Below are 19,567 nucleotides of genomic sequence, written 5' to 3'. Positions count from 1 at the left end.
GAGCATTAGGTAGCATTAGACAGAGATCATAAAAGAAAAGAAAAAAACACCAGGCCCAGCGCACTCATCCCCGAAAGCTTTTCCAAGGCCTGACCTTCCAGAACACCAGGTCTTTAGCAAACCAGAGTCCATTTTGACACCCATGGCCCAAGAAGGTGCATCACCAAAGCCAATAGCTTATATATGGTTCAGTTCTAAAGTTACTGTCTGCATGCCTCCCGGGTGCTAAGAGCCCACAGACAGAACTTAGAACCTAAATCCTGGAAAATACAGTTGTCTACCTCTTAAACATCCTGTACCCCTAAGAAGAACATTGAAGTTAGGTTATCAGTGGACACAAATAACATTCTTCACTTCTATTTCAACATATATAACAACTTAGTCTATTTTCAGGGTTAAAACATTCTGTGCTCCAGTGAATTTTTTTAAATAGATAAAGCAACTACATTTGCTCCAGCGATTTGCTGGACACAAATCACAATGCATTTGTTTTCTTTTTGCAACATAAGGTTTTCTATGTTTAAATATCCTAACACCAAAATCATATTTTCCCATGACCCTAGGTATCCTAAAAGTCATTGCTGTGAAATATTTGTGCCCACGTGTGTCAGGCATACAGAAAAATCGTAGTTGAAGCTTAGTTTTGTGTACCCTAAGGTTACTTTGAGTTGTCTCTGTTCTAGAAAGAAAGCCACAACAATGCACAGCAAGCTGTTTTATAAGCAGTAACTCACAATGGCAGGTACTAATTATTCCTGCAATATCGAGCGTTCCTCTCCAAAAAGTGTACCTGAGCTTTTAACTCTTTCTCTGGTTGGTTCAACTCTTTCTTTGATCACAAGAACAAAGTACCTTTGGAGATTTCCAGTTGGGCGGAGAGACACAGCGATCCAAAAGGTGGCCTGCCTATTGACAGACTTTAATTAATTAAAAACAAAACCAAGAAAGCTGACAGAGATTTTAAAAAATGTAAGCAAAATATCCAGAAGCCATCTCCAGGTCAGTTAACTCACAGATTTATTGGAAAAAGAAGCTTTGCTCCCACTAGAAAACTCCCAACAAATCGTCTGGCTCAGCTTTGGCTTCGCCAGGCCCAACCACAGCTGTGCCCGGGCTCTCCCTCTGCCATCCAGGGCTTGTCAATGGTGTCCTTCATTTGCATGTCAATTCTCTCACATGATTAATATGTATTTATTGACCAGGAGGCCTTCCCAACCTCGGACAAAGAGAGACAGGCAGTCCTCTTTTTTAAAGGCCAGCCATAACTTTCCTGGCTGGACTGACAGTTCTACAGGAGAATAATTCTCTTCCCACCACTCAGATGTAGAGAACAGAGGGAAAAGAAAGCAGTCAGAACTCAGCAACTGAAACTCAAGTCACCTCTGCTCCTTTCCTCATAAAGTTCTCTGGGTTTATTTTCTGCCACCTCCACCAGCACTCAAAGGAGCAGAAGTCCAGAAGACAATGACCCCTCTTTAAGTTTGAGAACTTGGACCCCTTCTCCCAAGACTAAGTCTGGTTGGAAATCCTAATATCTGAGCTGATACACCTGCCTCTTTCCAACCGAGCCCACAAACAGAGTGAAGCTTCACCCCACGCATCCCTCGATGCCACTCTTCATGAATCTTTCATTCGCTCAGGGGAACGTCACATCGCCCAGATTGACATGTGGGAGTTTTATTTATTAAAGAGCAAACTCCAGTTTTAAAACAACATCAGCCTTAGGTCTACCAAGAAAGATACCCAGAAATTCTTTCCTCTTGCCTCCTATCATTCCTCCCACCTGAACAAATAAATAAAGACAACCTATTTGGTCCAGCAGTGGCACAAACTTTCATCTTTCATTTTGTTTTTGTGTGAGTGTGTTGTGTACATGTGTGTGTAAGTGCATGTGTATGTGGAGGCCAAAGGTCAACATCAAGTGTCTTCTTTAATCTCTATCCATCCTATGTTTTGAGATGGGGTCTCATGCTGAACCGGCAGTTTGCCGATTTGGCTAGACAGGCTGGCCAGTGATTCTCAGAGATCCTCCTCTCTCAGCCTCTCCAACACTGAGACTACTATAGTGCACCTGGCTCTTCTACATGGGTGCTGGGGACCAGGCTCAGGTCCTCCTGCTTACAAAGCAAGCACATTACTTAACTATCTTCCCAGCCCCAGAAACTTCCATTTTCCACTCTGGCCACCGCCTCTCTGGATGTCAGAGATGACACTGTAGATAAGTTTAGAAAATCTGTGGGAGGGTTAGAATGACTCTTGTTTGTCCTGGTGCCAAGGATATTGAGTCAGATAATCTAAGAAGGTTCTCTTTTTTTTCTAATCTTGATCCTGACTAGTTCTGGGACTTGTTCAGTTTGATGGATGGGGAGTCCCACCCTTGTGTGTATGAAATTCTTGGCCTCATGAAGAGGCTGACAGCTTACTGTCCAGTGTTCCCAAAGAAAAGTACAAAGAGCCATATCTTTTATAAATCCTTGACTATAGAAAATAAGAAAGAGACTTTCCTTCAGACTGAATTAACTTGAAGTCCAGCCACTGTTTAAGTACTATGACCCATTTGGCACATACATACACACACACACACACACTACAGGTCTAGTTTGAACACTGGCAAGACACAAGTCATCTTTTAGCTCAGAGAGACTTCTGAGTTCTTCCTTAGGGAGTTAGTAATTTTGGATTTCATGAAAGATGTTTACTGGGGGTAAACTCTCTCTCTCTCTCTCTCTCTCTCTCTGTGTGTGTGTGTGTGTGTGTGTGTGTGTGTGTGTGTGTGTGTTCTAGTATATGTGGATGCACATGTACGGGGGATATGCATGCATATGGAGGGCAGAGGACAACCTCAAGTATTGCTTCTCGGTCACCATTCACCTTGCTTTTTGAGACAGTCTTTTGCTGGTCTGGAGCTAGCAGAGTACACTATGCTGGCTGGTCAATGAGCCACCCCACTCCCCAAGGATCTGCCTCTCCAGCACTGGGATTTACCAGAGAAACCCAAACCAGCCGTACCTGTGTTTTTTTTTTTTTTTTTTTTTTTTTTTTTAATGTGGGTTATGGGAATTGAACTCAGGTCTTTGTGTTTGCGAGGCAAGCACTTTACCGATTGGGCTATCTCTCCAGATCCCACTTTGTTTTAAAGAAAAATTCCAGGGCTAGGGATGTAGCTCCATAGTAAAACACTCGCCTGGTGCAAGGACCTGTTAATTCCATTCCCAGAATCAGGAAAAAATTGGAACAAAAACAGTTAAAAGGGAATCCTGGCCTGACGTCAATCCTGTCTCTTACCTCCATCCTGCCAAATTTTTAGAGTTTAACGGCACACAGTCCACTGTGTAGTTTGGCCACCAGATTGCTCCTTTCCATAGTCTGGTCTAGGAACGATGAAGGAGAGCAGTTTAAGTAGCTCCACCACTGTTTGTACGACTTCCACCAACTCCTATTTCACTGTTTCATTTTCACAAAAGCTGCTCTACGTATGTAGACTGTGCCTAAAAGAATCCCAGAAAGAGGCCTAAAATTCCAAGAATGCAAACTTTAAAAACTGCAATGGTAAATTTACCGTAAGCAATTAAACTTAAAAATGGCCCTGGTAGGATGTTTCAAATTTCTGCCCAAGTTTTGCCCATACAGAAATGTAATGACCCTGTCTCAAAAAGACCGAAAAAAAAAAAAAAAAAAAAAAAGTACTTTCCTTAACAATCACTCTGAAAAAAAAGACCCAAATAGAGCTGGAAGTCATTTCAGTGGGATTCCTCTGGCTTTATCAACTTTATAGGACACCCAGAATGAATATATCCACCCCGGAGCACTCCATTCCAAAGCAAAAGCCTTGTAACTGAGATGAAGGTTTGACTGTTCCATACACTTCCCAGAAAATACATGTATCTAAAAGTCAGGCACATATATCAAAACTACCTGAAAACAGACAATGACAAAATAAAGGGGGGAAATATCATGGAAAAAAGAAAGTCATTTCTAAATTCCATTAATCTACAGTTTCCTTCTGCCGTGTAAGCAATGTGCATGCAAAAGAAGGAAGGAAGAAAGGTTTCACACCCAAAGCTCTCTGATTGTTGGTTTGTTATGGGATCTCTTATAGCCCAGACTGGCTTCAAGCTGGCTATGTGTCTGAGGATGACCTAGAACTTCTGATCTCCCTGCCTCTGTGTCCTGAAGGCTGGGATTACAGATGTGCACCATGTTATATCCTGTTTATACAGTGCTGGGCATAGAATCCAGGATTTTGTGTATGCTAAGCAAGCATTCTACCAGCTGAGCTGTATCTCCAGCCTCTGATGTGATGAACTAAGGTACATGCACCAAAATCCCAACTTTATTTTTGAGTTGACACAGTTGAATCCACAGAGATCCCACAGGAACTGCCCTTGTGTCATAGATGTTCAGATGTGAGCCCTGCTATTGTGTGCAATAGGCTAAACCGCTAAACAGATCCTGCATAAATACATTAGGCTCTTGAGAACTCCTGGACCATTCCACAACCACAGGAGCAACTCAAGACATCACTGGTTCCCACTCAGGTGCCACTAAGAGGAATTTGGTTTAGCTGTTTTGAGTAATTGAATAACTGATGAAGACACAAGCTTTTCCTTTGGATGTTTCTCTGCTCTTCCAGGGGACCCAAGTTCCATTCCCAACACACATGCCAGGTGGCTTACAATAACCTGTAACTCCAGCTCTAGAAGATTCAATGCCCTCTTCTGGCCTCCTAGGGCACACACACACACACACACACACACACACACAGAGAGGGAGAGAGAGAGAGAGAGAGAGAGAGAGAGAGAGAGAGAGAGAGAATACATATATATGCACATATATAAATAAAAATTTAAAAATAAATGTAAAAAGTAAAAAAAGAATCTAACCTCCATTCTCTAAGCAAAAATTGGCTTCAATTTACTGGCCAGCATCTCCACCACCAGGAGGAAGGTTGTCCTGTAGTTTTAAAAGAAGGGTTGAATTTTCCTAGAACCTCTCAACTTTCTCTTTTAAGCCCCCTCTTCGTTTAATTTTGCAAACCATTAATCAAAATGACAGGATAGCATTTAAACAATTTTATTACATTTTTATTTACTCATTTTGTGTGCGTGTGTGTATGTGTGTGGGCATGTACATGCCACTGTTCCTGCTTGTGGAAGTCAAGGGGCAATCTGTGAGAATCCATTCTCTTCTTCTATCAGTTAGGTCCTGGGGATCAAACTCAGGTGCCCAAGCTTGGTGGCAAGTGCTTTTACCTGGTGAATGAAATGACTGAATAACTAAAGAAAGTGAACAATAATTCAGGAAAACGGGAAGTCCCTCATTCCCATCCACTTCATGTAACAGCCTCCCATCAGTTCACCTTACCCTATGGCACTAGGGAGATCTCTTTGGATCTCTAGTTTCTCTCTTACTTCAACTTACCAAGGAGGCTAGGCTGATTGATCTAAGAGCCAGGGTGGAGTGGGGGGGATCTGCCTGTCTCATATACTACTTATACTACTTATACTTATACTACTTAGATTACAAGCCTGCACAGCCACACCCAGTCTTTTTTCAAGGGTTCTAGGGATGAAGCTTAGATCTTCATGTTCAAAGATATTTTAGATCACTCCTCTCAGCCACTCAAGGCCTTTATGGTGAAACTGTCATTGTCCTTGGTGGTGAAAAAAGCAACACAATAGGTCAAATTTCCTTGTAAGCTACAGACAAATCACTAGCTGCACAATTAGGGGAAGGGGTCATTGTCACCCTGCTCCACGTTGACACCCTAGGGAAACTCCCACACTCATTTCTGCATGAAGTATTACTGGGATAAGCAAACCCAGCTCAGAAAAGCAGCACTTCCTCCTTGCTGCAACCTGTGAGCTTGCTTAGGGAGAAGGGCTGCTTGCTTCTCCTGGCTACCTCCCCCTAAAGGTATCTTTAGTGTTACTGGGGCTTCCAGGTGGCTGGAATGTAGAGACGCCACTGGGTCGGAGTTAATAATACAGTGTCACAAAGGAATGTAAGGCTCCACTCCCGTGGGGGCTTCAAACTTCCCTTCTTCAAACTTCCCTGTTCTGTCTCAAAAGAATAAAACTCTATTTTTGTTTTTCTCCTGGAGGCCACACCATTCATTGCCTTCCCTCTGCCCTCTTGTGAAATGGGCCAAGCATCCTTGGTTATCCAAGTCACAAGGCACACTTTGTATAGCAAAAAGTTTAAAGACGCTTATCTATTTCCAAAATGACATTCTTTTCTGAAGGGGGCTACCTTGAAGGGTAGTCTATGTGTACTTGAACTTTATTTTGGAAAGATGTAAAACTCAACCCTAGAGAAGCTGTCGCTATGGTTGCAGCCTGATGGGCATGCATAAGGTCACTGGGGCTGGTGTGGGGTTGGAACAGGATGTGGTCAGAAGGTGGTACAGGGGTCTTCTGGCCCTCTCCTCTCCCTGCAACTCACAGGAGGTTCCCAAGATTAGTCTGTGAGCAGGCAATGATAAGATGGGTTTGAGGAAAACTTAGATCACCACACTCAAATAAACACAAGGAGTTGGGGACTCTCTGGGCTAGCTAATACTCTGAACTACTTCTCTCACTTCCCCGGTCCCAGACTCCTCAGCTCTTGGCCGGAGTTTGGAGTTATGCTGTTATGGCATCCCTGCTGGCCTGTTGCGAGCAGCCTCAGCCAGAGCGAGCTCGATTCCCTTCCTGGGGGAAGCCCACCAAGCAGGGCTCTCCCTGCCGAGTGTGTCTCACAGCCAAGTGAGCTTGTGAAGACTGAGCCGGCTGAGGATCCGAGACAAGGAGCTCGTTGGTTCGGTTTTCCCCCGGTCGTGTTTGCCATTTGCGGGAATAAATGAAGCATTGGTAATCTCTATAAAAGCTTTCACGCTTCATTCTCTGAAGCTAAGTTGAGGCTTAGACGGAAAGGAATGGGGGACTTTTAATTTAAAGTAATGATCATCGACACTCTGGCGGCGCTAGAGGGTCTCTAAGCGAGAAGAGAGTCCCTGTCCCACCCTGGGAAGCTCAGAGATGGCTGGGCTGCCAGTCCCGGGCTTAGGTTGCTGGGATGGGTGGACCAAATCCAAAGACTCCCCTAAGCACTCCTTCAGGGAGTGGAGGGGTTTGGAGTAATAAAAAGCAACTTGCCCAGGAGGAATGGAGGAGCTGAGGAAGTCTAGAACAGGCAAGCTCCCAGGTCCAGGAAAAACAGAAGTGAGCCACTTCCGTGGCGGCCCTTGCCCACCGACTGTTGGGACAGCGGCGGCTTCTTCCTGGGGCTAGAGGCATGCTTTGCACACTGAAACCCCATTTTCCTCCGAGTGCCTCCCCTGGCTCAAACCATAGCTGGCTGTTTTTGTTTTTAAACCAGGTGGTTAGTTCTGTTTGAGGCCAAAGTTTGCATGTGTGTGTGGGATGGGGGAGGGGGGAAGTTCTATCCTCCACCTAGGGGTCTTTCCCCAGAACAACCCAACTCCAAAGGGACCTTTGCCAGTTTTAGTTGAACTTGGCTCAAAAGAGTGGTTATTCTTCTATACCCCGTTGCCCAGATGTTTTCCAGATATTTGGGAGCTTTCACTTCCAGGCTAGTCTCCCAAGCCAACAGACACCGCGACTTCTCACTTTGCATCACCAACACAGGAGGCCTGAGGTGCTTTTTACCAAGTTCAGTCATCCCGGAATGCACTTGGACAGACCAAAAAGTCCAGAAGTCGAGAGTGAAGGCGCGTTCACTCTGTAGAGAAAAGCAAGGTCTTCTAGAAGGACGTGATCCAGCCAGGCCCCGCGCAGAGACCCAACACACTCCTGGAAACTTTGCCCGGCCTGGGTGGTCACCAACCAGGGAAGACGCCGAACCTGGGCAAGTTGGCTGCGATCCTTTCTATAGACATTCTAGATAAATCGTGAACTTGAAAGGCAAACCTCAGCTTTGCTTACAGGAGTCCTGCACTACAGGACTGGCCAGGCACCTCCAGTGAAACCAGAGGAGGAGGTGGGCACGTCTCCGCTCCTGACCCACAGGGCAGGGCTTCCCTGCACTTTCACTCTTCCCCTCAAAAAAGAATAGGAAGGATTTCGGAAGGTGCTCACCTTGTCCCGGAAAAATTGAGGTGACAGCCCCTGTCGGGCCAGGTCTTCCCCTGCCACTCTCCGAGCCGGCACTCTCCTAAATCCAAGCTGGGCCCCGGCAGAGCTCAGCCAGCAGGTTCGAACCAGCAAGGGAGTCTGGGCTGCTGGTGAAGTTGGTGAGGGTGCGCGCATCGTCTAGCCGTCCAGGACAATTTGAAGCAACACAAAGTTGAGTCGCCGCAGCCTAGAAGGCCACCCCTCCCCCTTCTTGGTTTGACCCCAGGCCTGGCTGCTCCGAGGTCCAGTTTGTGCAGTTATGATCGAAAAGGTGACTCTCACTATACCCAGACCGCTCCCCAGGGGCTTGTACTTGGAAACGCCAGGGACAGTTGGAGATTGGGGGTGACTAGGAACATAGGTGGGTTTGTCTGCCCTCAAGGTCTGTGCCGGTCCCCATGCAGGGTAGAGGGGAGGGACCATTACCAAGACCTAGCTACAGAGGAGCCATTTGTGGCTGTTGTGCCAGCTGAGCAAAATTGGGAGCTAGGGCTGGTGACAAAAACCGGAGTAGAGGGTTGGGAACCAAAGGGACACCAGGGTGCATCACTTAGAGGCCTAGGCAAGGAAGCTGGTCACATGCATAAGAGTGATCTCCGATGCAAAATTCAGGATCCTGGGTTCCCAGAATTGAGTGGTCCAGGAGGGACTCAGACTCAGGATCACAAAGAAAAAAAAAAAAAAAAAAAAAAAAAAAAAATACAGTTGACAGATGCAAACCAGACACAAATCGAAATGGCCTAAGAGAAGTGGACAAGGTAGAGACCGGAGCCTGCAGAGTGAGTGGCCTCTCAGCTCTGAGACAGGTGGGGACAAGCAGTCTGGCAGCCCTTTCCCACATCCCCAGCCAGAGCAGGGGCAGCCCCATCCCACACTGAAGGAATCAATCTAGGGGTTCCCTGTAGGGGCAGCGGAGTTGGCTCAGAGGCCTCAATAAGGAGCCCCAGAGTTTTGATCTTCACCCACCCACTGATGAGAGGGGATCCCAGGGTGGCCGGGGAGGGACCTGAGCTGTGCTGGCCAGAAGCACACGTGCCCAGCACCCTTGGAGGACCATAGAAGTGCAGGCAGCTGCAGCTGAAGCTAGAGTAAGGCCAAAGAAATAAGGTGCTAGAATAGGAGGGGCTTTTTTCAAAGGCCTAGCCCCAGCTTCGGTGCCAGAGAAAGACTGGAGTGTTAACATTTACTGTAGGGAAGAAGGCTGTGGTAAACACAAGTCCCCCGGGAGCCAATCTGAGATCTGGGTCACATTACTACTTTGAGAGGGTAGAGAGATAGGGAGGTGCTGAAGACCCACTCCTACTTAAGATGGAGGTCCCCGAAAGTACAGGCAGGGCAACTCCTGACCAGGCGCCAGAATCCAGAAAATACTCCAGGTACTTGGTACTACCCTGTGCCAAAGCCTATCATGCTTGTATTTTTTGATACATTATTACAGTGTAAACTTTAATGTGATTGGGTGTGGCCTTCCCAAGATAACCCTGCACCTCACTGTTCTTATCTGTAAAATGGGCACAGTGATATAATAAAAGGGATAGAGAATGTATATATCCATCTCAAAGAAATGCATCTGGATGAGGTAAATGGTGTCAGATGTGTTCAGCTGTCCAACGGTGAGTAGTATGTTATTGATAATTTAAAATTTTTAAACCTCCTCTGCTCTGCTAGATGTCCAAATCCTAGGAGGTCAAAGGGCAAGGAGAGGCTGGCTAATTGGCTAATGTGGGGTTACTGTGTTACTGCAATCAGTTTTTTGTTCTGCATGTGTGTTGTTGGGAACATTATCAGTACTGATAATGCTAAGACCAGGAAAGCTCTAGCAGTCAGGGTCCCCATCGAGTTCCCTTAACTCCAAGTACCAAGCAGGGTCTTTTGCAGAAAAGTTTGCTGTCTGTCAGGAATCCGGGCCACTAGCATAGCTTGGCACAGGCAGCCCAGATCCCAGTGGCCTTTGGGACTCCTCTTCACCACAAGGGGCTCCCTCCTCCCTGAGCTGCAATTTGTGTCTGGAGTGTTTGTGGGACTAGAGCAAGCATCTTCCACCACCCACCCTGTCCACAACCACACCACCCCTCCACCCCCACCAATCCCCACCCCTGATGGTGTGTATGAGAAAACCTCTTGGTGGGTGTGATTCCGGCAAATTTATACCCCTACCCCTAGTGGATTTGAAGAGGGGGAGGCTTGCACTCATGGCTTCCCTGTGTTCCCCTACACCTACTTCACCTACCCCCACTAAGACAAAGTCCAACCAGAGCTATTGAGAATTCTTTCTTCAGAATGGGGTGGTGTGTGGATGCTTGTGTGTTCACAGTAAATCTGTTTTTCTGCAGGCTCACCCCAACCCAGAGTTCTTCCATCCTCACAGCCTGGAATCTTCCTAAATGTCTTCAAAACACCTCATTCCCACATTTGTGAGAGTGGAGAATGATGAGCTCCACTTCCAGGGTGGCCCCACAACCCCCAAAGGCTGATTGCAGAAGCACATTCATTGCAATAGCCTGTGACAAGCCAGGTTCTCTGAGAAATCTGCTTGGGTTCCATCATCATATCCCCACCTCTCCAGCCTGCTCCATCCCCAGGAGGTATAGCTGGGCTGGACTCTACACACAAGTAGGCGTCCAAGAGCAGATAACTGCTACAGTGGGGAAGAGGGAGGGGTCACCTGTCCTCCCTACTGGCAGCCCAGACTCCTGTCTCCCATGCTCCCATACAACCAACCACCTCTCTCAGCCCCAGTTGGCCCCAGTTTTCAGTGGCAGCATCCATGGAGAAGCCCTGTTCAGAGACCTTTGTCCCCTGCCCTGGCTGAGAATGAAGCCCACCAGATGAGACATGTTCATCTGTGTCAGATCCCAGTAGATATATTGCAGGCCCATGGAAGCGTGCCTTGTACCCAACAGTGTTCCTATGCCTACTGTGAACACATCTTTGAACATCTTTCCATGTGTATTTGTTTTCAGACATACTTTACATATGGGTATGTGCCTGCATGTGCACTTATACATGTAGAAACGTGTGTGTGTGAGTGAGAGAGAGAGAGAGAGAGAGACACCTGTGTGTGACACCTGTGTGTGCACTGACACCTTTTACTTGATCGAATACCAGCAGGAAGTCTGAGGCTCAGCCTCTCACTGGCTGTGTGCTTCCCAATGAGACCCTTTCAATCTCAGGATTAATTTTTACCATTTGTGAAATAAGACCTTTTTATTTGCACATCTTAGAGCAATACTCCAACACTGGGGCTGCAGTAAAAGACTAGGCATCTTTTACTCACAGGGATCTGTCTGCCTCTGTCTCCCAAGTGCTGGGATTAAGGGCATGTGCCACCATGCCAAGCTTTCTTTTTATAAGTCACCAAGCTGGGGCAGCCTTCTTAATTGAGTTCAGAGGAGAGAGCCAAGGCCTCTGGTGGGGCAAAGGGTATGGAGCAGTGCTGCAGCCCTGGGACCAACATGATCTTTAATTTGAACCCACTGTCCTGCCCAGCTTAAATGAGCCAGGTTGTGTAGCAAGTATGTGGGGGTGATGCTGGATGTATGGCCTTCCTTTCCCTCTTGGCCCCCTTCCATGTAGGTGAGTGGTAGAAACAGAGAATAGCAAATCATATCATGTGTACTGCTGGGAGAATGGCTTGTCTGGAGCACACAAAGGAAAAGCTAAGCTAGCCATTGGAAGGACTCCACAGCCACCCCAGAGAACGCTGAGCACTGGGACAGGCCCTCTTTCAGTGCCTCTGGCTTCAGCTTGCTGGATTCATTGGAGCTGCCAAAGCTCACCCTTGCCTCACAGCACTTTAGTCTCATAGAGGGCTATGGGGGAGGGGAGAATAGCTTCCCAGGTGACTTCTCTTCCTGTGACTGGGAGGGCTAGGGTAGCCAGAGAATGGGCAGGCTAACCACCCCTCTGTGCCCTGGGCAAGCTCCATTTGGGGGCCTACAAACCAGACACATACACACACCCACAAACACACCAACCATGATTATCAGTTGGGGCCTATATAACCAAGGCTAGATAAATACAAGCATGTGTCTGAATGCCCCTGCAAAGCACACAGCAGATATATAAGCACACATAGACCCACATACCTCTGCCTCCATGCAGCTTCCTCCCTGTTTCCATCCCACCTCTCCCCTGAAGGAAAAGGACTTTCCAGGGAGAAAACAAAGACCTTTGCCCTCTAAAGAGCCAGGGATCAATACTGTTTAGACTCCTGTAGCATGTATTTCCTGCAAGGCTGAGAAAGATTTAAGTTTATGGTTCAATCCAATCTTTAAGGGAGGGGGAGGAAAAGGACAAAATGAGGAAGTTGGGATGGTATGCTCCGAGTATTTATCTTAGGGTAGCCCCGCACTTTAATGTACAGGCGGCTCACTGAGCCAGCCCCATAAATCAGAGAAATCAATGCCCATTTATGATCATTATTACTCTCCTTCTGTCTTTTTTAAAAGAAGGGGTGCCAGAATAAGGTCTCATCAGAGTCCGTTGCCCCTTCTTCACTGTCCCAATCAGGAAAAATGAAAATTGGAAAGGGGAGGGAGAGAAGATTGGACAGTCATTCATCCGGACCTTGACTTCTAGGCCTTGGCAGATCTTTGAGGTACAGGCTACAAAAAGACATGGGCAACTGGAACCAGGGACCAGATGCTTAAGTTCTTGAGCTCTGGTTTCTTCAGCTGAACAATGAGGAAAACTCTATTTGCCCATGTGATTAGAAGATAAAGGGAGCTAATGGTTAAGAAATCAAATTATATCACAATACTGTTCCCATCATATACTTAGCAAACACAGGTGGGGAGCTGTAGTGGCCCTCTCTTCCCCTGCTGGTTTCTGGGGAAGAGCACTTGGCTTTGATCTTTTTGTACCCTGGTCTTCAAGAATGGGACATTTCCCAGAGCTACTCTGACTCTTACCTCTGTCCTAGTCCCTGAACTTGATGGTCAGAGGATGCTTGGGTATTCTATGGGAACTGCTGCTGGCTTAAGGGAGAAGGGAGAGGAAATGCTAAGTCAGAATCACTTCTGGGTATGCTCCTGAGGAGATGGGGTCTGGGACTCTCCCCAGATTCTGAGTTGGTTAGATTAGAGGGCATATACCCAGACCCCTGGCCTCAGACTCCTTCACCTGAAGATGCCAAGCACCGAAAAAGAAAACAGACTCTTCCAGTCACCAGGGAAGAACCCATCCAAATGTCTCTCTAACTCTCTACACAGGGATCTTCTGAACACCTATGATGTGCAGAGGTTCCCCCCCCCCAAAAAAAAGTGGTAGGATGAAAAAGAGCCACCACAACAAAGTTGAGGACCCCGAGCAATGTCAAATGGACTTCCAACTCCTCTTAGGGCCACCCAAACCCAAGCTCCCAATCCCTTGTGAAGGGATCTGTATGAAGCCCTTGACTTCCAGGTAGAGCCTAGCACTTTCACTACCCTGGCCAGGAGTAAGTGGAATGTTAATCAAAATTAGGAGGAAATTTTCTTCAAGGAAAAAGATGGGATAACTGGGCCATTCTCATTTCTCTCAAAACCAACAAAAACAATAGGAACTCAACTCCGGGGGCAAAGTGCAGAGAACAAGGTTCCCATGCACGCACAAACACAAAAATGCACTGGGCAAGCAAACATTCGGTGTGCAAACACTGATGAATGTGTGCACACTCACACCATGAGCTCACAAATGACTCTAGAGAAACAATCACCCAGTTGCACAATACAAACACATACAATACAAACAAAACTGGTGGGAACTGAAATTCATTAAGATGTACACATTATCACATACAAATATGTGGGACACCTATTTACATACAGACACAAGCACATACACATTACATACATTGCATGCAAGTAAGAAGAGAAAGCAGAATCCATAATTTAAAAAATAAACAAAAGAGAGCTGGTGTCTCTTGAAGAGGCACCTCCTCTTCTCTCCCTCTTCCCAATGCCTTACCCAGTGCCAGTCCTAGGAGGACCTACCCTTGGGCCACTGGCAGAAATCCAGACAGTTCCCTCTGGGCTGTCCAGGTGTCCTGCCTATCCTAGAGCCTTGTGTGTATGACCTCCCCCCCCACCCCCGCAAGACACACACACACCTACAATGAGGAAACAAGCCCGGCTTTGTTGAGTCTTGGGAAGGGATCCCCGTACTTAGGCTTAGGATCAGGAAGAGGTAGGCCTGTGGGGTTATTTTGGGTTTGCAGGCCTACAACAGGATCACTGGGCACAGCTTTCCTACCATGAAGGTCTGTCTTCTCAGTGCTATGAGACCCTGGACCAGTAAGGCCCCATGTAACACCCTAGACCAACCATCTTCCAAGAGGACTCCCACCCCCAAAAGGAGAGTTGAGGTCCAGGCTGCAGAGAAGCTGAACCAAAGCTAGGCAGCTTGGCAAGGCAGACATTTCCCTCACCACCACTGCCCTCCTGCCTTTGGAGGAGAAAAACCTCTAGCCAAACCCATACTAGGAAGGAAAAACAAAAGAGGGAAGGGAACAGGTTGAACTGGAGGCTTCTGTAGGCTGAGCCTGCCCAAGCACATGGAGCTACACAGGATCCCCTAGGCCGGCAGTGATTGGGAAGACTTTCCAACCTCTGGGTCCCCTTGAACGGTTTAGCACCCAGGTGTATCCTCAGGCCCTCCAGACCAGGGTCAAAGGCCGAATCTGAGTCTCCTGTATCCTAGTTCCTTCACCCCAGCAATTCTTGGGTATTGATGGTTAAGGCCTGGCCAGAGAATCCCCAGCATGTGCGCCCACCCCCTGGGCACTATGCACAGTTGGGACCAGTCGCCTGGACACACGCCCTTCCCCATCCCGCAAATAGGAGGGCGGCCAGCAGGTCGTGAACACAGTGAACATTTTATTTCAGACTACAGGTTTCTGAACATAATAAAATCTTTGGCTTGTAGCGGCGGTTCAGTCTCGCAGTCTGTGGGGTTTTATTTCTCAACGAGTCCAGAAAACGAAAGGGGGATGAGGAAACGACAGACAAGACCGACAGAAGGATCCTGGGTGGGTGGAGGAGAGGCAACGCAGACAGGAGAGGAAACACTCATACACACACAAAGAAAAGTCCCAGAGAAACCAGGGCCAGCGATGCGGGTCGGGAGGTACCCAGAGAAGCAACCACATTCAAAAGAAAAATGCAACGAAAACGAAACTGGGCTGGGGGAAGCGAGGTGGGGAGAAGGAAGGATAAAATAATTATAATAATTATAATAATTATAACAATAATAATAAAGAAGATTAATAAAAATGTCCAGCAAATAGAGATCGCTACACATATATTTTCCTTACCTGAAATTAAATATATACACGGTCGTAAGCAGTTTGGCTAGATAGAGCTTTAAGGAATTCGCAGTTTCGCCCCTTATCCTGTGAGTTAGAGAATAAAATTTTTAAAAAATTTTTTCCCATCGCACCTGTCCGAGTCTTTCTCCCATTTCCAATAGGTTTCGTTCCAACTTGGCTGTCCACTCGGAGGATCTCTTTCTCTCCCTCACTTTCTGTCTTTCCCGTGGATCCCTCCCTCCTTCGCGTCGATCATGTCTCCTTGGCGTGGGGCCGGCGAGGCTGCAGCCCCGCGGTGCCAGGAGGCGGCGGGGGCGCGACTGCACCGCGCTGGCCTCGGGCCGGCTACGGTTACTCGCTCTCGTCTTTGTCCTGGACGGTGGTGGTGGAGTGGTTGTACAGTCCCTGGGCCATGAGGTGCAGCGCCAGGCCGTTCTTAATGCCCGTGGCTTTCTTGATCTTGGCTCGCTTGTTCTGGAACCAGATCTTGATCTGGGACTCGTTGAGGCTGAGCTCCTGGGCCAGGGTCTGTCGCCGCTGCTCGGTGATGTAGCGGTTAGCCTGGAACTCCGCCTTGAGTCTCTGCAGCTGCTCGGCGGTAAACGCAGTCCGCGGCCGCTTGTCTTCCTTCTCGTTCTTTTTCTTCTTTAGCTTTCTGGTGCGCGGACCTGCAGCGGGCCAATAGGGCCGGGGTGAGGGTCGGGGGTACAGAGAGCACAGGGAAAGGGGAGAGCGCAGAGTAAGCTTTAAGAATGGCGGTGCTGAGCCTACCGCCCGGGCCCCACGCTTCCTGGGCGATGGTGGAAGCCAGAGGCTGGGAGCCTGCTGCCTCCATCCAAGAGCCCCTCTCTAAGCCACTGGGATGTCTATGCCCCTCCTGGGAGTGAAGAAGTTATGGAGGAACACTGGCAGGGCCTTGGGAACACTGTACACCCCAATTCAGGAGAACTGGAAAGAGACTTAAATCACAATACTTCCAGGCCAAGAAAGCAGACATCCACCTGCCTAGCCTAGACTTAAGGATCCACCTCTGCCCTCTTAGCCTTGGAAATAAATGGCCCCCGGACTGGTGAGCAAAGGCCCTGATAGGAAAGGCTGGCCGGCCTTGGTCCTGTCTTTCTTCTCAAGAAGCTTCCACCCCACCCCACCCCACCCCCACCCCAATACACACATTCACAAGTAGGCCTGTGTGAAGACCCTACCTGCTTCTCAGCATTCACTGAGATTAAGGGACAGGGAGGAGGCTGAGCGGGTCACGCTGAGCGGGTCACCCAGGTCCAAAGAACCTGATGCCTGTTCTTACCACCCCCCTTCCTTTCTGTTTGACCCGAAGGAAGCTTTTAGTGGAGTAAAGGGAGATACTGCTCCTGTTCTGATTGGGCTATGTCCCTAGTCCATGAACCTAAGTTCCAGGACATTCCACTTAGCTTCCTGGATGGTGTCAGAAAAAGAGGGCCCTCTCCACCCCTCCGCATAAGCAGACCCTGTTACTTCTTTGAATTCTCTTGCTGCAATTTCAGGACACAAAACTCCGAACAGACAGAAAACAGGTTTTCTAAAGGGATGGCATTTGGAAAGAGAGTTCATTCTGGTCCCCATTCATAACCAAAGCAAGGGCTGAGGGATGGGGATATGATGAAGAGACACTCACAGCCAGAACCTATGCTATTACCCGGCAGGATGGATGGGGGGGAAAGGCCATAGGGGAGCTCCCCAAGAAGGTAAAGTCTCCCTGAATAGCTAGTATGGAAGGCTTCCATGGGGTCCAGCTCAGGAGAGAGAACAGCAGAGAGGAGGGGGCTACACTGCTGGGCGGTGGAAGCCTGCATCCTGGTATTCTTGTCAGGCCTCTGGCATTGAACTGCTGGGCTCAGTATTGGCTATGAAGGCCTGTGGACTCAACTGAAGTCCCTGCCAGGCCTGTTACTCCACAAGTATCTAAAAGAAGAGTCTTGGCCAGCATCTCCAAACCTATCAGCTCCTAGATAAACTGAGCAACTGGATCCTGCACAAGGCCAGCACTTACGGGTCACCAGCTGTCTGTGACTAAGAGTACTGACTCAATAGACTGTAGGAATGGTGTCTAGGTTGACACCCATCTCCAGGAACTCTCTTTGGAGAAGAAAGATATGATCCCTGCCTCCTCAGGCCTACGAAAAGGAAAGCAAGAGGGAACAAAGAGGAGGCCAGCTGCTAAGCAGGACTGGGGTTTAGATGAGTCACAAGCTGAGCAGGCAAAGATGGCCCAGGAAATGTGCACATTCTCTGAGAGGCTCCACTGCAGGAGGTGCGTCTGGGGTATGTTGGAGTGTTGTTGTTGTGTGCGTGTGTGTAGAGGCACGGACACTCGTAATAAAATCGTAGCTTCCCGGCTCGAACCTCTCAACCTGACAGCTCAATCACTCTATCCATCAGGCGAGTCAATCAAAGCAGCTTTTCGGAGGTTCAGGGAGCCCGACGTGTCAATAACGGGGCTCGAGATGGCGGGGGCTGATAGCGCGCATCGATCCGCACCGGCCCCCAGCAGCAGGGCAGTGAGAGGCCCGCAGAAGAGCCGCGTGTGGCTACTTTCTGCCCGGCCCCCTGGCGGGGCCCAACCGATCACTGAGAGCCAGGGTCCCTGCCACTCTCCTAGCGGCCCGCTGGCCTTGTAGAAACCCCTGGTCCGTGCTGGGGCAGCAGGCCTGAGGCTGTTCCCGGGCAGATCTTGCCCTTAGGTTAGCTATATTGAGGGGTACACGGAAGGAAAGCCAGAAGAAATGGCCCGTGGATGACAGATACCTACTAACTGGAGAATATGCAAAGGAAAAAGTGAAAGAAGGAAGCAAAGGGTGGGGGGGACATGGGGGTCTCGCCAGTGAAGGACTTGTTGTCTTGTCCATTGCCCAATTTTAAAGCCCGATTCTGGCCCGTTTTCTTACCTCTATCACTGCCTAGCAGCTCCAGAGAGCCAGGGAGCCCGGCACTCTTCCCCGACTACGTTCTCTAGATTTTCCCTACACGGGTTGGCTCTGTCTCTACTTAGGCTGGAAAAGGAGGGAGGCACTTTTTTTCTCTCTCTTCCTGTGTCCCCATATGTCTTTATATAAATGGACAGTCCGTAAAATAATAACCATGATGTTTGTTAACATGGTGCAAAGATGATTTCTCTGGTCAAAGCGTTCCCTGATTAAAGCCGGCCCTAACAAGACTACGCTAGTAATTTCAGATCCAAATCACTAGGCCCACTTTCCCGCCAGCTCCATGCACTCCTTTCCCTAGAAAAGAGATCAATGAGTAATTGTGTATCTTTCTTAAAGATAATAAAACTAAAACATAAAAAGTCCCCAGGGGCTCAGAGTTCGAAAAAACAAAATAACGAGACTGGAGGCGGCCGTGCCCATGGCTACATGGTGGCAGAGTCCAGGATCGCAGAACCGAGTGTGCATTCGGTTGTGGCTGGAACCCGGGACTGGAAGTGGAAACTGGCATGAAGTGAGAGGTCTTGGAAGGGGATTAATTTCCCCAGCGCGCGGGTTTGGCGTTCTCGGGTGTCCCCGGGAAGGCACAGCGCAGCCCCAGCTGGAGTACTCACCCGAGGATGGACGGTCGGAGTAGCGCGTGCAGTAGACCCAGGCGGGCCAGACCAGGGGCTGCTGCGAGTCAGTCTTAACCACCGGGCCGCCGTTGGCTGAGCCCATGAGAAGGATCGCCGGATTGCCGTGCTCCGGGAACTTGGCGCCCTGCGCGCCAGGGCTCCCGGCGCTGCCTCCACCGCCACCGCCGCCGCAGCCGCTGCAGCCGCCGCCGCAGCCGGGTTCCCGGCTTTCGATGCGCTCGCGCCCACGGAGGCGGGCTGGGAGCCGTCGGGTGGGCCACAGTTCGCATCTGGGGCGCACAAGAGCGAGGCAGCGCCCGGAGCCCGCGTGCCCAATGAGTGGACTGGCTCTCTACCTGCACCAGTCTGGCCCCGGTCACGCTCCACCCGGCCTCCTCCTCCTCCGGCGCCTCCTCCGGCTGCAGCCGCCGCCACCAGGAGCTGCGGCAGGGGCTGTTCCTTTTTGCAACCGAAATCAGGCCTTAGGATATTGTCGATGAAAAAGTTGGTGGTGCGGTGCAGCTGGGCCGCGGGCTGCGGCTGGTGAGCAGGCGCCGCGAGATGCTGCGGTGGCGGCGGCGGGGGCGG

General features: G+C 49.1%; 1 protein-coding gene across 1 annotated transcript; it reads right to left on the bottom strand.

The window, feature by feature from the left end:
* Positions 1-14,957: 14,957 nt before the first annotated feature.
* On the bottom strand, positions 14,958-19,567 carry En1 (engrailed homeobox 1; the record flags this gene model as incomplete). The annotated part of the gene is given in 3 exon segments (XM_008841417.2): positions 14,958-16,070; positions 18,977-19,171; positions 19,174-19,567. Coding segments are annotated over 3 exon segments (906 nt in total), but the record flags the coding sequence as incomplete, so codon positions are not given.

The sequence above is a fragment of the Nannospalax galili genome, unplaced genomic scaffold (assembly GCF_000622305.1).
Source record: "Nannospalax galili isolate Female #2095 unplaced genomic scaffold, S.galili_v1.0 scaffold779, whole genome shotgun sequence".
Lineage (NCBI taxonomy): Eukaryota > Metazoa > Chordata > Mammalia > Rodentia > Spalacidae > Nannospalax > Nannospalax galili.
The sequence above is the reverse complement of the archived record's forward strand: the minus strand, read 5'-3'. Positions and strand labels throughout refer to the sequence as shown.